Source organism: Megalobrama amblycephala, linkage group LG18 (genome assembly GCF_018812025.1).
Source record: "Megalobrama amblycephala isolate DHTTF-2021 linkage group LG18, ASM1881202v1, whole genome shotgun sequence".
NCBI lineage: Eukaryota > Metazoa > Chordata > Actinopteri > Cypriniformes > Xenocyprididae > Megalobrama > Megalobrama amblycephala.
The window spans coordinates 25,283,201-25,300,239 of NC_063061.1; the positions used below are offsets into that span (position 1 = coordinate 25,283,201).

Sequence of the window (17,039 nt, forward strand, 5' to 3'; positions counted from 1 at the left end):
ACGCTGAGAAATCATCATTCCCCGTCAGCTTCTCCCTCACATCCGTCCGTCTCACACCTCAGGGAAGCTGTCTAACTGTCTCAGAAAGAGACGGTCCTGCAGTGAGACGCTCTGATCACTCCGGTTCTTCCCGAGGAACCTTCAAATCCCAAAGCCGGAAGTTTAAGCTACTGTTCAACCAGGAATAGCTGCATACTGCGACATTTCCACAAGAACATCATGATATTGAACGATCTAGACATGCATCTTCCTTCAGCAATATTATTACATCACAATCCATCTCAGACCCACTCGGAAAACATGTGATCATCACATATCCACCTTATTTTTAATGCAAGAACGTGCATTAGGAACTTGAATGTGTTTGGCTATCACTCTCAGTCACGTCCAGTTATGTCAGCTGTAAAAATAAAATATGACTTAAAAAGTCAAAATAAGGTGAATAAGCAGAATAATGTCAGCCAGCGGCTCATTATTACTAAAAACCCTTCAATAGGCAATAAAGCATGTTTGTTTTGAGATAATGACCATCAGCACATCACACCTCATGTATGTTCAGTTAAAATGATGATTTGGGAAGAAAGTTCATTTATTCGTGACACCTTTAGCATCATTAAACATGCCAGTGTGAGAACGACTTACTTTAAACAGAAGAAATGCTTTCTGCTCTTCAGCGTCGGGAGGCAAACAGAAGTGTTTCCCCCGCTGAAGGGCCGCGGTGTTTAACGCTGAGCTGGAGTCTCATTATAAAGATCCGGCGAGCGAAAGCGTTTTTATCCTCACATCACAAAACACTACAGACACTCATTATTTCACTTGACAAATAAAAGCTTCTTCCCCAATGCCGAGAAGCCTCTAAAGGCAGCGCTTAAGGTCACAGGAAGCTCAGCGTGTCACTTCCTGTCAGAGAAGTGTCTTGTGCTCATGTCAGTGAAGGAGATCAAATGAGGCCGATACGGGCGGCTGAGAGTAAATCAATGGCAGCTTCAGTCATTAGATGAGTGACCTTCACACTTAATGTCACAAATACTCGTTTAAAAACCTTCGAGAGCGTTTAGTGTCGAGCTGAGGAAACACCCCAGATAAACAACTCTCTCTCTCGCTGAGGTTAATGACGCTGTTAAATCACACTCCAGGGTTAAAGGTCTACGTTCCTTCAGCTACAGACGTGAAGCGCTCAATCACAGTGTTATGGTGAAAACCGACTGAATCATCTTCTGCTCCAGTATTTTGGACATCATAAGTTTTAAGGCATGTTTGCAGCACTTCAGTCAGCTGTCTATGATCTAGTAATAATAATAATAATAATAATAATAATAATACCTTAATTTTATATAGTGCCTTTAAAAGTGCAGTAAGGCAGAACACGAGGGTTTGAGACGCAACCGTATACTGTACACACTCAACAGCATCATGGACAGAGACTCAGACACACAGGTTCAAACACTGGTAAGCAGCATGTTTGGCCATCATCACCATCACCATCATCATCATCATCTTTATCACCACCATAATCATCATCACCACCATCACCAGTCTCATATCATCATCACCACATCATTATCACAATCATCATCATCATCACCAGTATCACATCATCACCATCATCATCACCACCATCATCATCATCACCAGTATCACTTCATCATCATCATCATCATCATCATCATCATCATCATCATCATCATTTCCAGCATCACGATCATCATCATCATCACCATCATCACTACCATCATCATCATCACTACCATCATCATCATCATCACCAGTATCACATCACCATCATCACCATCATCACCATCATCACTACCATCATCATCATCATCACCAGTATCACATCACCATCATCACTACCATCATCATCATCATCACCAGTATCACATCATCACCATCATCATCATCACTACCATCATCATCATCATCACCAGTATCACATCATCACCATTATCACTACCATCATCATCATCATCATCATCATCATCACCAGTATCACATCATCACCATCATCACTACCATCATCATCATCATCACCATCATCACCAGTATCACATCATCACCATTATCACTACCATCATCATCATCATCATCATCACCAGTATCACATCATCACCATCATCACTACCATCATCATCATCATCATCATCATCATCACCAGTATCACATCATCACCATCATCACTACCATCATCATCATCACTACCATCATCATCATCACTACCATCATCATCATCATCACCAGCCTCATCATCACCAGTATCACATCATCACCATTATCACTACCATCATCATCATCATCATCATCATCACCAGTATCACATCATCACCATCATCATCACCACCATCATCATCATCACCAGTATCACTTCATCATCATCATCATCATCATCATCATTTCCAGCATCACGATCATCATCATCATCACCATCATCACTACCATCATCATCATCACTACCATCATCATCATCATCACCAGTATCACATCACCATCATCACCATCATCACCATCATCACTACCATCATCATCATCATCACCAGTATCACATCACCATCATCACTACCATCATCATCATCATCACCAGTATCACATCATCACCATCATCATCATCACTACCATCATCATCATCATCACCAGCCTCATCATCACCAGTATCACATCATCACCATTATCACTACCATCATCATCATCATCATCATCATCATCACCAGTATCACATCATCACCATCATCACTACCATCATCATCATCATCACCATCATCACCAGTATCACATCATCACCATTATCACTACCATCATCATCATCATCATCATCACCAGTATCACATCATCACTACCATCATCATCATCATCATCATCATCATCACCAGTATCACATCATCACCATCATCACTACCATCATCATCATCACTACCATCATCATCATCACTACCATCATCATCATCATCACCAGCCTCATCATCACCAGTATCACATCATCACCATTATCACTACCATCATCATCATCATCATCATCATCACCATCATCACTACCATCATCATCATCACCAGTATCACATCATCACCATCATCACTACCATCATCATCATCATCACCAGCCTCATCATCACCAGTATCACATCATCACCATTATCACTACCATCATCATCATCATCATCATCACCAGTATCACATCATCACCATCATCACTACCATCATCATCATCATCATCATCATCACCAGTATCACATCATCACCATCATCACTACCATCATCATCATCATCATCATCATCACCAGTATCACATCATCACCATCATCACTACCATCATCATCATCACTACCATCATCATCATCATCATCATCATCATCATCACCAGCATCATCATCACCAGTATCACATCATCATCATCATCACTACCATCATCATCATCATCACCAGTATCACATCATCACCATCATCACTACCATCATCATCATCATCACCAGTATCACATCATCACCATCATCACTACCATCACCAGCCTCATCATCACCAGTATCACATCATCACCATCATCACTACCATCATCATCATCACTACCATCATCATCATCATCATCATCATCACCAGCATCATCATCACCACCATCATCATCACCAGTATCACTTCATCATCATCATCATCATCATCATCATCATCATCATCATCATCATCACCACCATCATCATCACCAGTATCACTTCATCATCATCATCATCATCATCATCATCACCAGTATCACATCATCACCATCATCACTACCATCATCATCATCACTACCATCATCATCATCATCATCATCATCATCACCAGCATCATCATCACCACCATCATCATCACCAGTATCACTTCATCATCATCATCATCATCATCATCATCATCATCATCATCACCACCATCATCATCACCAGTATCACTTCATCATCATCATCATCATCATCATCATCACCACCATCATCATCACCAGTATCACTTCATCATCATCATCATCATCATCATCATCATCATCATCATCATCATCATCATCATTTCCAGCATCACGATCATCATCATCATCACCATCATCACTACCATCATCATCATCATCACCAGTATCACATCACCATCATCACCATCATCACTACCATCATCATCATCATCACCAGTATCACATCACCATCATCACCATCATCACCATCATCACTACCATCATCATCATCATCACCAGTATCACATCACCATCATCACCATCATCACTACCATCATCATCATCATCATCACCAGTATCACATCACCATCATCACTACCATCATCATCATCATCACCAGTATCACATCATCACCATCATCACTACCATCATCATCATCATCACCAGTATCACATCATCACCATCATCATCATCACTACCATCATCATCATCATCACCAGTATCACATCATCACCATCATCATCATCACTACCATCATCATCATCACTACCATCATCATCATCATCACCAGCCTCATCATCACCAGTATCACATCATCACCATTATCACTACCATCATCATCATCATCATCATCACCAGTATCACATCATCACCATCATCACTACCATCATCATCATCACTACCATCATCATCATCATCACCAGCCTCATCATCACCAGTATCACATCATCACCATTATCACTACCATCATCATCATCATCATCATCACCAGTATCACATCATCACCATCATCATCACTACCATCATCATCATCACTACCATCATCATCATCACTACCATCATCATCATCATCACCAGCCTCATCATCACCAGTATCACATCATCACCATCATCACTACCATCATCATCATCATCATCATCATCACCAGTATCACATCATCACCATCATCACTACCATCATCATCATCACTACCATCATCATCATCATCACCATCATCACTACCATCATCATCATCATCATCATCATCACCAGTATCACATCATCACCATCATCACTACCATCATCATCATCACTACCATCATCATCATCATCATCATCATCATCACCACCAGCATCATCATCACCAGTATCACATCATCATCATCATCACTACCATCATCATCATCATCACCAGTATCACATCATCACCATCATCACTACCATCATCATCATCATCACCAGTATCACATCATCACCATCATCACTACCATCATCATCATCATCACCAGTATCACATCATCATCATCATCATCATCACCAGTATCACATCATCACCATCATCACTACCATCATCATCATCATCATCATCATCATCATCATCATCATCATCATCATCACCAGTATCACATCATCACCATCATCACTACCATCATCATCATCACTACCATCATCATCATCATCATCATCATCACCAGTATCACATCATCATCATCATCACTACCATCATCATCATCATCACCAGTATCACATCATCACCATCATCACTACCATCATCATCATCATCACCAGTATCACATCATCACCATCATCACTACCATCACCAGCCTCATCATCACCAGTATCACATCATCATCATCATCACTACCATCATCATCATCATCATCACCAGCATCATCACCAGCATCATCATCATCATCATCACCATCAGCATCAGCATCAGCATCATTTTCATCAACTCCAGCATCACCAGTATCATAATCACCATCAATCTCAGGCAGCTGAGGTACAGAGCTCAAGAGTTTTTAGAAAAAAGAAAAGAAAAAATAAAGGGAAAAAAGAAACAATGAAATTTTTAAGAAAAAACCCTGACTATTTGGTCAGATGATTACATTAATTTACAACGGAGTAAACTCATTCCTCACTGATGTAGACACACACGTCTATGAATGAACAGAGACACCTGCTCTCTGTAAGTGAGGAGAGAGAAGAGCTCATTATTTATCATCTAATGTCTTCTGATGCTCTTGTCAGGAATGATTCATAGACTGAGAGCAGCCAGAGCATCCGATCAATCAACGGCTCCAGTTTCTGAACACACGAGAGGAGACGAGAACCTGGAGACTTTGACCTTCAGACGACACCAGAAACCGCTTCACGCGTGTCCGTACAGTCACGACATCAATCAAACCTCACAGATTATTACACCATCATTTCACTATTCAATTCAGATTTCTCAGTTAAGACAAACTAACAACAGCTTTTCAAGCATGAAACATCACGATGATGGAACAATAAAACATTAGATAGATCGCTGATGTTCAACTGCAGAATCACGACTGTTACTGTAAATATTTAGAGTGAAGAGGAAGATCAGACGTCCCTCGACTCCATCAGATACGGACCATCTGCTCCAAACCCTGGTGAGATCCTCAAGGACATGACGGACAGAAGCAGCCAAAACCAGCCAGTTCTCAGATATTACTGAAGAACCTCAGCTAACATGAACTAACAGTGAACAGTTGTGCTTTTATTAACGTTAAAGATGAACAAATACTATAATCTACTGCTTACTGTTACTTACTGTAACGTGTGTATGGGACTCAACATCTGTATTTTGTCTTCTCAAGGAAAACGACTCTTTCTGAAAGCATCATCACAGATGATAAACACAACAGATCAGCAGCAGAATCTGCTCGACTTAAGCCTGACCTGAGCCGAAATCAGGTGGCGTCCGTCATACGTGAGAGCACAGATGGATGTTACAGGACAACGTGAATCACAGAGGGAGAGCGGATCATCGGCAGGGTCATGTGATCTGATCTGTCAGTTGTGTGGGGTTTGACACGGTCAGCTCATGAATCACGAGTCGCTGCTGTCAGACTGTCAGTGTTTTCTGGCCCACGCTGAGCTCCGGCTCTAATGAGCGCCGAGAACGACACGTCTGCTTCACTCCTGCTCTAAAAACAGATCCGCTGCTCTTCAGCCGCAAAACAAGACCAGAACCCTCCGAAATCCAGCCTGAGAGACGAGAGCAGCGCTGCGACTGAGGCCGCTTTAACTGAGAGGAAGTGTGTCACTCACAGCTCTGTCTGTCTCACATTTCTGTTACTCGAAATAAAAAACATTAACCAAATTAAACATTTTATTTCAGCTAGTTGCAAAGGCAAACATTTCTCATATACTTTAACCTGATGTACTAATATAACTTACACTGAGAAAAAATTATAGAATTACATAATTTTATAAATAATTAGATTTACAGTTATATAGACAGTTATTAAAAAAAAAAAAAAAAAAAATCACTAAATATGATAAAAAAAATAAAAAATAAAAACAAAATCCTAAAACTTTAACTAAAATTTAAATAAAAACTGAAAATATAAAAACTAATTCAAAATACTAATGAAAACTATATAGACCTATTTAAAAAATAAAAATAACCATAACATTATTAAAACAAAATAATTACATTTTTACACTTTAAAATTAAAATTACCACTGGAAATATATAACAATAATTCAAAATATTTAAAAACAATTATATTAGTAACATTACATTACATTTTTAAAACTAAAAATGTATTTAAAATGAAAATGTAAATATAAAAATAAAATCTAATTCAAAATATTTAAAAAACTACATGGACATTTTTAAAAAAATGAAAAAAAAAAAACAAAGAAAAATACAAAAACTTTATTAAATTAAAATCTATTAAAATTAAAACATTAAAATATAAAAATCAAAACTAATTCAAAAATATTTAAAATGTATAAAGACATACTTAAACTAATAATAAAAAAAAAACTGAAAATATAAAAACAAAACTAATTAAAAATGTTTATAGACATGAAAATGTACTATTAAAATAAAATAATAATAAAAATGACAAATACTAAAACCTTAAAAAAATGAATAAAAACTGAAAATATATACATAAAAAATAATTAAAATATAAAAAAAATGACAAAAAACTAAAACAAATGTATTTAAAATGAAAATGTAAATATAAAAATAAAATCTAATTCAAAATATTTAAAAACACTATATAGATGCGTTTAAAAAACAAACATCTACAATACTACAAAACAATACAAAGAAAAATACTAAAACTTTATTAAATTAAAATGTATTAAAATTAAAACATTAAAATATAAAAATCAAAACTAATTCAAAATAATAAAAAAACTAAAAACTAAATCAAAATGATTTAAAATTAAAACAAAAACTGAAAATATAAAAATAAAACTAATTAAAAAATTATAGACATAAAAATTTACTAATAAAATACTAATAAAAATGATGAATAAAAACTGAAAATATAATTAAAATATTAATAAAAACTAAACATTAAAATAATGTAATATTAATAATATAATATATAACTATAAAAAAACTATAATAGTATCTCAGTGATAGTAAAATAACACTGCCTGCGTCTAAACGAATCGAATCTCTTGATCTCTCGACACAGACGCAGCGTTGATCACATGACCTGACGGATCTGAGAGCAGGGTGATGGCGTGAAGATGACTCTTCATCGTCTGAGGTTCGATCGTCTCTAATGAAATCTGAGCATCTGACGACTATCTGATCTATCCCACAAAATCAACTTCACATGACAACGTAATTGTCTAATGGAGAAGATCTCTGGAGACAAACGAGGAGTGGACAACCGCTGAGAGGAAACACAGATCAAAACCACCCTCTTCACATCAGTGCTATTTCTGTCTTTATACTTCAAGTTTAATTTGATGTGTAAGTGAAAATTATTTCCACACCAAAAGTTTCAAAACACCAGCAGTGAGAATAAACCTGAACAGCTCAAACTGCTCGTCTAGAGAAATCGCTGATTCACCAAACGCCTCCAGAGGCTCACGGCAGGTTTCTTCATGAAAATCGCAGCATAATCCTGCAGCGTTCTAAAAATAAGACATTTCGCATCATTTAGGAATACGCTGCAGCTGATTACACTCCAGCGTTTGTGTCAGGACACGACTGACCTGAGATCAGGATAAACTCACAGTTACTCATCCTTCAAACTGACTGAACCATCAACATGTGTGACCGAACACGACTCACACACACCTGCATTTTACCCTGGTCGATCACACCTCAAAGTTCAGAAAACCCTGTAAAAATGGGCATGTAAAGCTCTGGAAAAGTGGGAGTGTAGAGGGGAGAGAACAACCAATGAAACACAGACATACAACACACTCATTATACAGAATAATGAATATTAATATATGAGCACGGAGAAAATGACAACAAACTCCCAAGCAGAAGGGAGAAATGCGAAAGAATATTTAATAGGGCTAATAATAGGCTACTTTGATTACGTTTACGAGCACTGCAGTCTCAAAATCTGTCTTTTGTCTATCAGAATAATCGTGTCGTCGCGTTCAGATAAGCTACACCACTGTATCCGTGTCCAGTTTGCACATATAATTCATTTGAAGAAGACTTGATGAAATATGTGTGCATAACTACAGCGTGCTGGTTAATGTTTGGTGCAGGAGAATGTGTGAAATAAAAACTTTAAACACGGATACTTTATTCTGTATGAGCTATAGGATCCACGTGGCTAGTGTTGTTAAACGCGAAGCTCCGCGCTGAAACCGATACACGCGGAGCGCGCATATCATAACAGTCGTATTTTTTATGTGTTTGTATTCAAACTCCAGTTCTGACCGCATCGCGAGCAAAATACAAACAACACTCATGTGCTGCTGTGCTGAGGGAAACAGCCTACGGCTCGCGTGTTTGAATGCAGAGGTGAACGAGCCGCACTTTTGTGACATTTGAATTCTCCGCTGTAATGCGATCTCACGTGAACATATTTTCCATTTGTGCTGGTAGATTACAGCAAAACAATCCACATGCACACAAACCTCTGCTCTGGTCGCGTCTCAGGAAAACACATTGTGTTGTAGCACTGAGGAAACAAACACCAATGAATGACAACAGACCGAGGCGAGAGAAGTGATACTTCCTCATGCATAATACCGCAATTATAATCTTATGCATACTACAGCGCAGTGATTGGATTAAATGAGCTTTATGTCATGAATATATGTCGAGAACCGCTCGAAACGGTCTACGTCAGCCGAAAACACACGATGACGTCAGATTTTGTGATGTTGCTCCGACTCAGCTTTTCAAACCAGAAGACAGAAATCGCTCTGAAAAATGCAAAAATAACTATTTTTCACTTATGAATAACATTAATGAGTACCTTTAATGTTTTCAATGCCTATACAATCTGTTTACATCTCAAAAAAAGTGTTTTGGGGTTTCATGACCCTTTAACATCATGTGACTGACACACACTCTCACAGACACACACACACACACCATCTCCTGCTGACTGTAATGAAACATTCCGGACTGGAGGGCTCTCGTGTCTCCATGGAAACAATCAGAAAATTATGGCAATCAATGAAACTGCTGTGAAAATGCTGGAAATCATATTATTAGCCATGTCCAGCAGCATCATCACCTTTAACACGCGTTACATGAGCTCATTCAGAACTAACTCCTAAGGTCCGTGAGCCGGGACTTGAACTCGGGTCGCCCGAAGCACAACGGCGCGACATGTCGGCGCTGCCCACGAGGCTATCGGCACAGTCCTGATTACACAAATATATCTGCTTTTTTAAAACCTCAAGCTGCAATCTGATTGGCTGATCAGTGCGCACTAGTTTATATCAGTCCATCTGCATGATTTGGGGAAAGAAGTCTAACTGTTGTTTTTCTTAGAAAAATGTGGTTTAAAATGCGATTAAAAGTACAAAATTCACAAGAACAATATTTACAAACACTCAAGTTTTTCTACTCAAGAGTGAATGTGATTGGCTGAAAGGTGTGACACGCTTTAGAAATGCTGAAGAAACACCAGCAGAATGTTTAAAAACACACAGACTCTCACCTGAAATGACACTGTTCACATCAATGTCGTCCTCCTCGTCCTTGATGCGCAGAAACTTCGATGACTGAGAGAGTCTGAATGAGAGAGAGAGAGACGGATGAGTGACGAGAGATGAGCAAAACTGCTTATTAACAACATCAGATCAGCCATGAATAATTAGACAAGATTAAGGATCATTTCACCACAATCAGATGCTTCATCCATATAAATCAGATATGACCAAAATCTTAAATTACAATATTTTTTACACAATAACAAATAAATAAAAATAAATTAAATTAAATAGTAATAAAAAAAATAAAATGAAACTAACATGAAAAAAAAAAACAATACATATAAATATAAAATAAAAATGACAAAAAAAAAAATGCAGAAAAACTGAATACAAATAAAATTACAAAATAAAAATGACAAAATAATTAAAAATAAAAAAAGAATAAAAATGTATAAATACATAGTAAATAAACAAGCAAAATTGAATATGCATGCTAAAAAATAAATAAATAAAAATAGAAAATAAATAAATATATATATATATATATATATATATATATATGAAAAAAATGAATACAAATACAAAATTAACTGGAAAAGCTAAATTTAAGATGCATGCAAAATATACAAAATATACATATAAAAATATATAAATAAAAATTTCAAAATAAATAAAAAATAAACAAACAAGCAAAATTTAAGATGCATGCTAAAAATATATATATATAATAAACTATATAAAAATTATACAATAATAATATTATAAAAAAATAATTATAAAATAATTAGCAAAATTTAAAATGCAAGTAAAATATAAATTACAAAAATAGTTAAAAAATAAAAAAAATTAAAATTACAAAATAAATAAAAATCAAACAGAAATCAATCAAACATAAACACAGTTCAATACTTTAGTTTTTGCGCACAGATTTCCTCCTACTGTATCTCTGTTATTACAGTAACCCATGCAGATCTGATCATTTGCTCTGAATAATCATCTGATCAGCGGTGAGACCCGACATCTGATCATTCTCCCAGCAGGACCAGTGTCTGTCAAATCAAGCTTTTACACCAAATCTCTGGCAAAACGTTCCCAGGCTGTAGGAAGTGTATTAAAAGTGTAATGAAAGCTTTAAACGATCCTGCTGTAGAAACAGAGAGGATTGATCTGAAATCTCCTCTGGCACCGACAGCAATAAACGCTTCATCTGCTCCAGCTCACAGCGCTGCTTTAAACCAGACTGTTAATGACGCTTTCAAACTCACACATGCATAGCTGCGCTTCAACCCATATATTTCTATGCAAATTTTGAGATATTGCATAAAAAGCGTTGGATGGAAACACCATAAATTCTAAAAACATTGAGGCAGATCATTTTTTTCTGATAAGAAGAAGGATGGAAACACATTTACTGTAAAATTACCCTTAAAACCTCATGTGACTTTGTACATTGGATAACTGGACTAACCAGCGGACCAATCGCATCGCGGCATCTCAAATGTTGGTTTGGTGGTTCTGAAACGTCCGAGTCAAAGTCTGTCATCAGAATGATTTGGTTTAATTCCTCCAGAAGCGTCTCACACGATTGTGTTCCCGAACACCAGCATCCGAACGCAAGATCACATGACAGCGTTTATTGTGTTTTGAGACCAACTCATTTATGATGGAGGAGAAAGAGCCCGATTGAAGAAACTCACACTTTTATTACTGATATTTTGCACCAGTTTCCCAGGAACACATGAGATAAAAAACACTGCTTTATTCGCAAATGTTTTATGCCATATTCCAATTTTGAGCATAACTTAAATTCACAACTTTGGATGGAAACATGCATAATGAGAACAAAAACACAAACAGACAGTCTGACTCCAAACGCCGGAGAGACTGAACACACAAGCGTCTCTCTTTTATCTCTTAACGTTAAAAGCCTCCCAAACATTCTGCAATTAAGAGTAAACGAAACATGAATGATTAATGGCTGGAAACGGATAAAGAAACTCTCTCTGATGAGGTAAAAACAGCAAAACAGAACTTCAACTCAACAGACTGCTGTTCAAATCTCTCATTTACGATAAACAGAGACACTGATAAAGAGAAGAACTGGAAGTTTGCAGAGCTTTTTCATGCTCAAACAGCAACACTAAAGAAACATGAAGATGTGAAACACATCACAGGTGCTCTTTAAGGGCTGACATCTGCAGCAGTGATTAACCCTCTGGAGTCTGAGGCTGATTTGGGGCCTGGAGAAGTTTTGACATGCCCTGACATTTGTGCTTTTTTCAGTTGTTCATAAACATATAAATTACAAAAGTGTCATTACACTGTATTCAGCACAAACTAGGCTACAATAATATGTGAGGAACATGTATGCACATGTTTGTATTTTTGAAGGAATAACGTTTATGCGTGGTTATTGAAAAAACAAAAAAATTAAGTCACTGAAATAAGGCCAAAAATATATATTAAATCTGTGTTCACAAGACTTCTGGGTATTGGAGGTTGTAGACTAGAGTTTTTGCTTCAAAATTATGTAAAAATTATAATGCCTACTTGTTCATATAAAACAATATATTGATTTAGTTTTTGCAAGACACTTTTTGTCAAGAAACACAGTATGCATAGAGGCGTGAATGATCATGAATAATGGGCCATTTACACCTGAGAAGACAAAGGAATCACATAGTAATGATCTGAAATGACTTGCATATTAATGAGGCCTTTCAGTCAGGTAGGCTGTGAAAAAACCCTCTGTAATCATGTCTCAGCTCAATTGAAAATAATGGTATTCTATTATATTCTTTAAAATATAATGTATTTCTGTGATGCAAAGAGTCTGAATATAGGCTTTTAGTTTAAAAGCATGCACATTTGGAGAAATATTGATGGATTCTCATATGTTTATGTCAATTTTCTATACAGAGGAGTTATATTTATTCTATATTCATTGTCATAACTATGAGCGCTGGTGTTTTCAGGTGATACTTGCAGCCGGAGGGCGCTCTGTACACCTTTAGTCCACAAATTATTCTAAAGAAGAAGAGGACATTTCAGGAATGGTGTTTTTAATTCATACTTGCAGCCGGAGGGCGCTCTCTGTACACCTTTAGGCCACAAATTATTCTACAGAAGAAGAGGACATATCAGGAACTAACGGCATGTCTTCCAAAGGTCATTAACCATGGCTTTTACATCCAAATAAACACTTTTCAAGACAATAAATACACGATTGAGATGATGAATGCCTGTATTGACTCATAATTTGCCTGTGAATAGCGCTGGCTCCGTGGGCGTGGCCGCATTAGCGGATAATGAGCTGAATCACAGACTTCTGACATGTGTCTCTTTTCATACAGATTACATAAACACAGAATTTTTGTTTTCGATATGACTTGCACGATTTAAAACCTGACATTTCAACGTGTCTTTAGACATAAGTGTAATTTTTTTTGTCATTAGTATTCACTAAGTTATAGTTTGTTCAGAGGGAGAGGACAGATCATGCATCATTTTAGTTTCCTTTATTTTACAAAAAGCACAACATTGTGTTTTTACTCTGAGTGTATACAAATAAAAGAAGATATTCTATAGTTTCAATTGATATATTACTTATGTCTCTATGACAAAAAATGACGGAGTATTTTAAGTCTGTTTTGCTGCAATGTGAAAAAAAAATTCAAAACGCCCCGGCGCGTTTTCAGACCTCAGGGAGTTAATAATCATATGTCAGGAGTTAATAGTTCGGTCATCACCTGCTGGGCAAGCGTCCTCTCTTCCCGAGGGGCGACAGCGGCTTCGCTCCCGGAGTCAAAGGCTCTTCCTTCAGCTCTCTCTTCACCACCGCCGGCCGCCCGCGCAGACGAGGAGCGCCGCCTTCATACGCCGCCATCTCCACCCTGAGAGAGACGCTCAATCAGTGCACATGAACAGACTTTAAGTCTTTAAATTCACCATGAAATCAAAATGTGTGTGTCCCTTTAAATGCAAATGAGCTGCTGCTCCCGCCCCTTTTCCAGAAGAGGGCGGAGCTTTAACAGCTCAACAACAACAAAGCTGGAGAATCTCACGCAGCCAAAATGACGAAAGTGTTCAGCCTTACATTGTTCAAACCGGAGTCGACACTGATGGAGAGACTCAGGAAGAAGTTACAACTTTTAGACGTTTCTGAATGGTTAGTGGATAAATTGATGTAGTTGCTGTGGAGTTGATTCAACTCATCCACTAGCATGTGCCGTCATGTTCATCTTTTGTGTTGAATTGACCCTCGTTTGGCGTAAAATGACGGCATGACAACAACACTCTACTACAACAACTCTTCCTCTTCTCCAAAGCAGCCCAACATGGCCCCGCCCCCTTTGTTGTGTGTTCTCTGGGGCGGGGTTTATGTAAATTTTAGGGTTTGTGATGTCACAACCCGGGAAGAAGATCGTTGTAGTCCCTACCAGCCTTAAAAAGTGATTTCTGTAAAAGAAAATATCTCCTTTGCATTGAACTTTGAGTGTCGTAACTTTGCAGATGTTGTTTATGATCAAACAGCAACAAAATAAAACAAAAAAGCATGTAACAAAATTAAACAAATATTTAAATGAAAACTGTATAAATATATAAAACTCATTTAAAATAGTCATAAATAATAATATGTAAACCCGTGAGTCGTTTCTACATTAAGCAGCACATGTTTGTTTGCTGGTTTTCTGCAGTCGGCCGGATTCGTCTCTTGGCAGCAGACGGGGTTTGTCACGACTCCAAACCTCTGAACAAATCAGCGCTCTGCGATTTTCGCCTCTTTCAAAAGTCTACATAGAATTAGCAGTGTAACACGTCTGTTTATTGACTGAACTGAAACACTGCTGCTTTGAAAATTAAACCTGGAGCTGCTGACGCACTTTATTGTGGATGAAAAACACTCGGGGCCGCAGCGTTTGACAGGAATCCTCTCACAGCTCTGGACGGACGCCACAGCATTGCTCTCACTGCGCACAGATAATGCAGTTTCTCTCTCTCTCTCTCTCTCGGTCAGAGAATCTGCAGCGATGAGTCGACGCTTCACTGTACGGATGTGAGGACGCGCTAGAGAGGAAAGCTGTTCTGAGGCCAAAAATCAGCCCTGATGCGGCGTTTGACTCGTTTCCATCCACTGAGTGACAATTAAATGATGTTTCATGTGCTCAGAAAACTCACTAATGCTTCATTTGCACATACTATTTTCAATTACAGTATTGTATAAACATTTCAAACAGTCGCATGATTAACTCGGTTGTCAAAAATGTAGTAACTCTGATCAGATTGATCAAATATTGAGTGAAGAAGTGGATATTGTTCACTGCAGAAAGGGAACACTGAGTGCACTAGTTGTGCAGAGAACATTCTGGATTGTAGATGATCATCTGGTTATTCACAAACCTGTTCTCCACATGGCTGAGCTCAACCTTCCCATCCTCCTCCTCCTCCTCCTCCTCTTCATCTGGACACAGGCGTTTGGTCTTCTGCACAAAGTGCACAGGGACGAAGGTGATCTGCTTCTCTCCTCCGAGCCGGTCGGGCAGCACCACTTCTTTCTTCATGTTCATGTCAGAATACGGGCAACCGAAGGCACTGAGAGAGACGGAGAGAGAGACATGATTCCACTGTAGAACTTTTCTGATGATGCGTTTAGTGGCACGAGGGCGGGGCAACCTGTCACTCACATGAGATACATTTGTACATTTGATACATTTGTTCTTGTTTCTGAAGCTGCTTCACTCGGATATACAACACAATAGAGAAGAAAAGACAAGCACGACTTCCATTTAATGCCGACTTTAACATCTCACACGAATCAAGGTTATTATCGTTAACTAAAACTATTTAAAATATTTTTGTTAGCTTTTGTTACCTTTGTTAGCATTTTTGTTGAAATAATGCTGAAATAAAATATAATATAAACGGAAATTAGAAATGTTGCCTTGGCAGAAAACTGAAATGAGTCAAAATATAGCTGCGAGCAGCAAATATTGGGGTTCAAGCTCTTTAAGGCCTTTAAGCACATGCGTAAAAAGGTATAATGTTTTAATTAATTAATTAATTTAATTTTTTATTAATTTACTAAAGGAAATATATGGTTTATAAAGCTTTTTAACAGTTAGAGGTCGAGCCAAAAACCTAGGACTAGTTCGTTTTTGTTGTTTTTTGAAATAATCTCCAATATTTAACGAACGTTTCGATGGAGAGCGGCAGTCCTAGAGGCAAAGCTGCTCAGAA

At 37.6% G+C, this 17,039-nt stretch overlaps 1 protein-coding gene across 1 annotated transcript in view; it reads right to left on the minus strand.

Annotated features, from left to right (window-relative positions):
• Positions 1–17,039, minus strand: part of LOC125252387 (lethal(3)malignant brain tumor-like protein 4) — a 58,264-nt gene that overhangs the window by 9,972 nt on the left and 31,253 nt on the right. Inside the window, 3 exon segments of the mRNA XM_048165633.1 lie at positions 10,808–10,881; positions 14,552–14,695; positions 16,203–16,394. Coding sequence (XP_048021590.1) covers positions 10,808–10,881; positions 14,552–14,695; positions 16,203–16,394 — 410 coding nt within the window.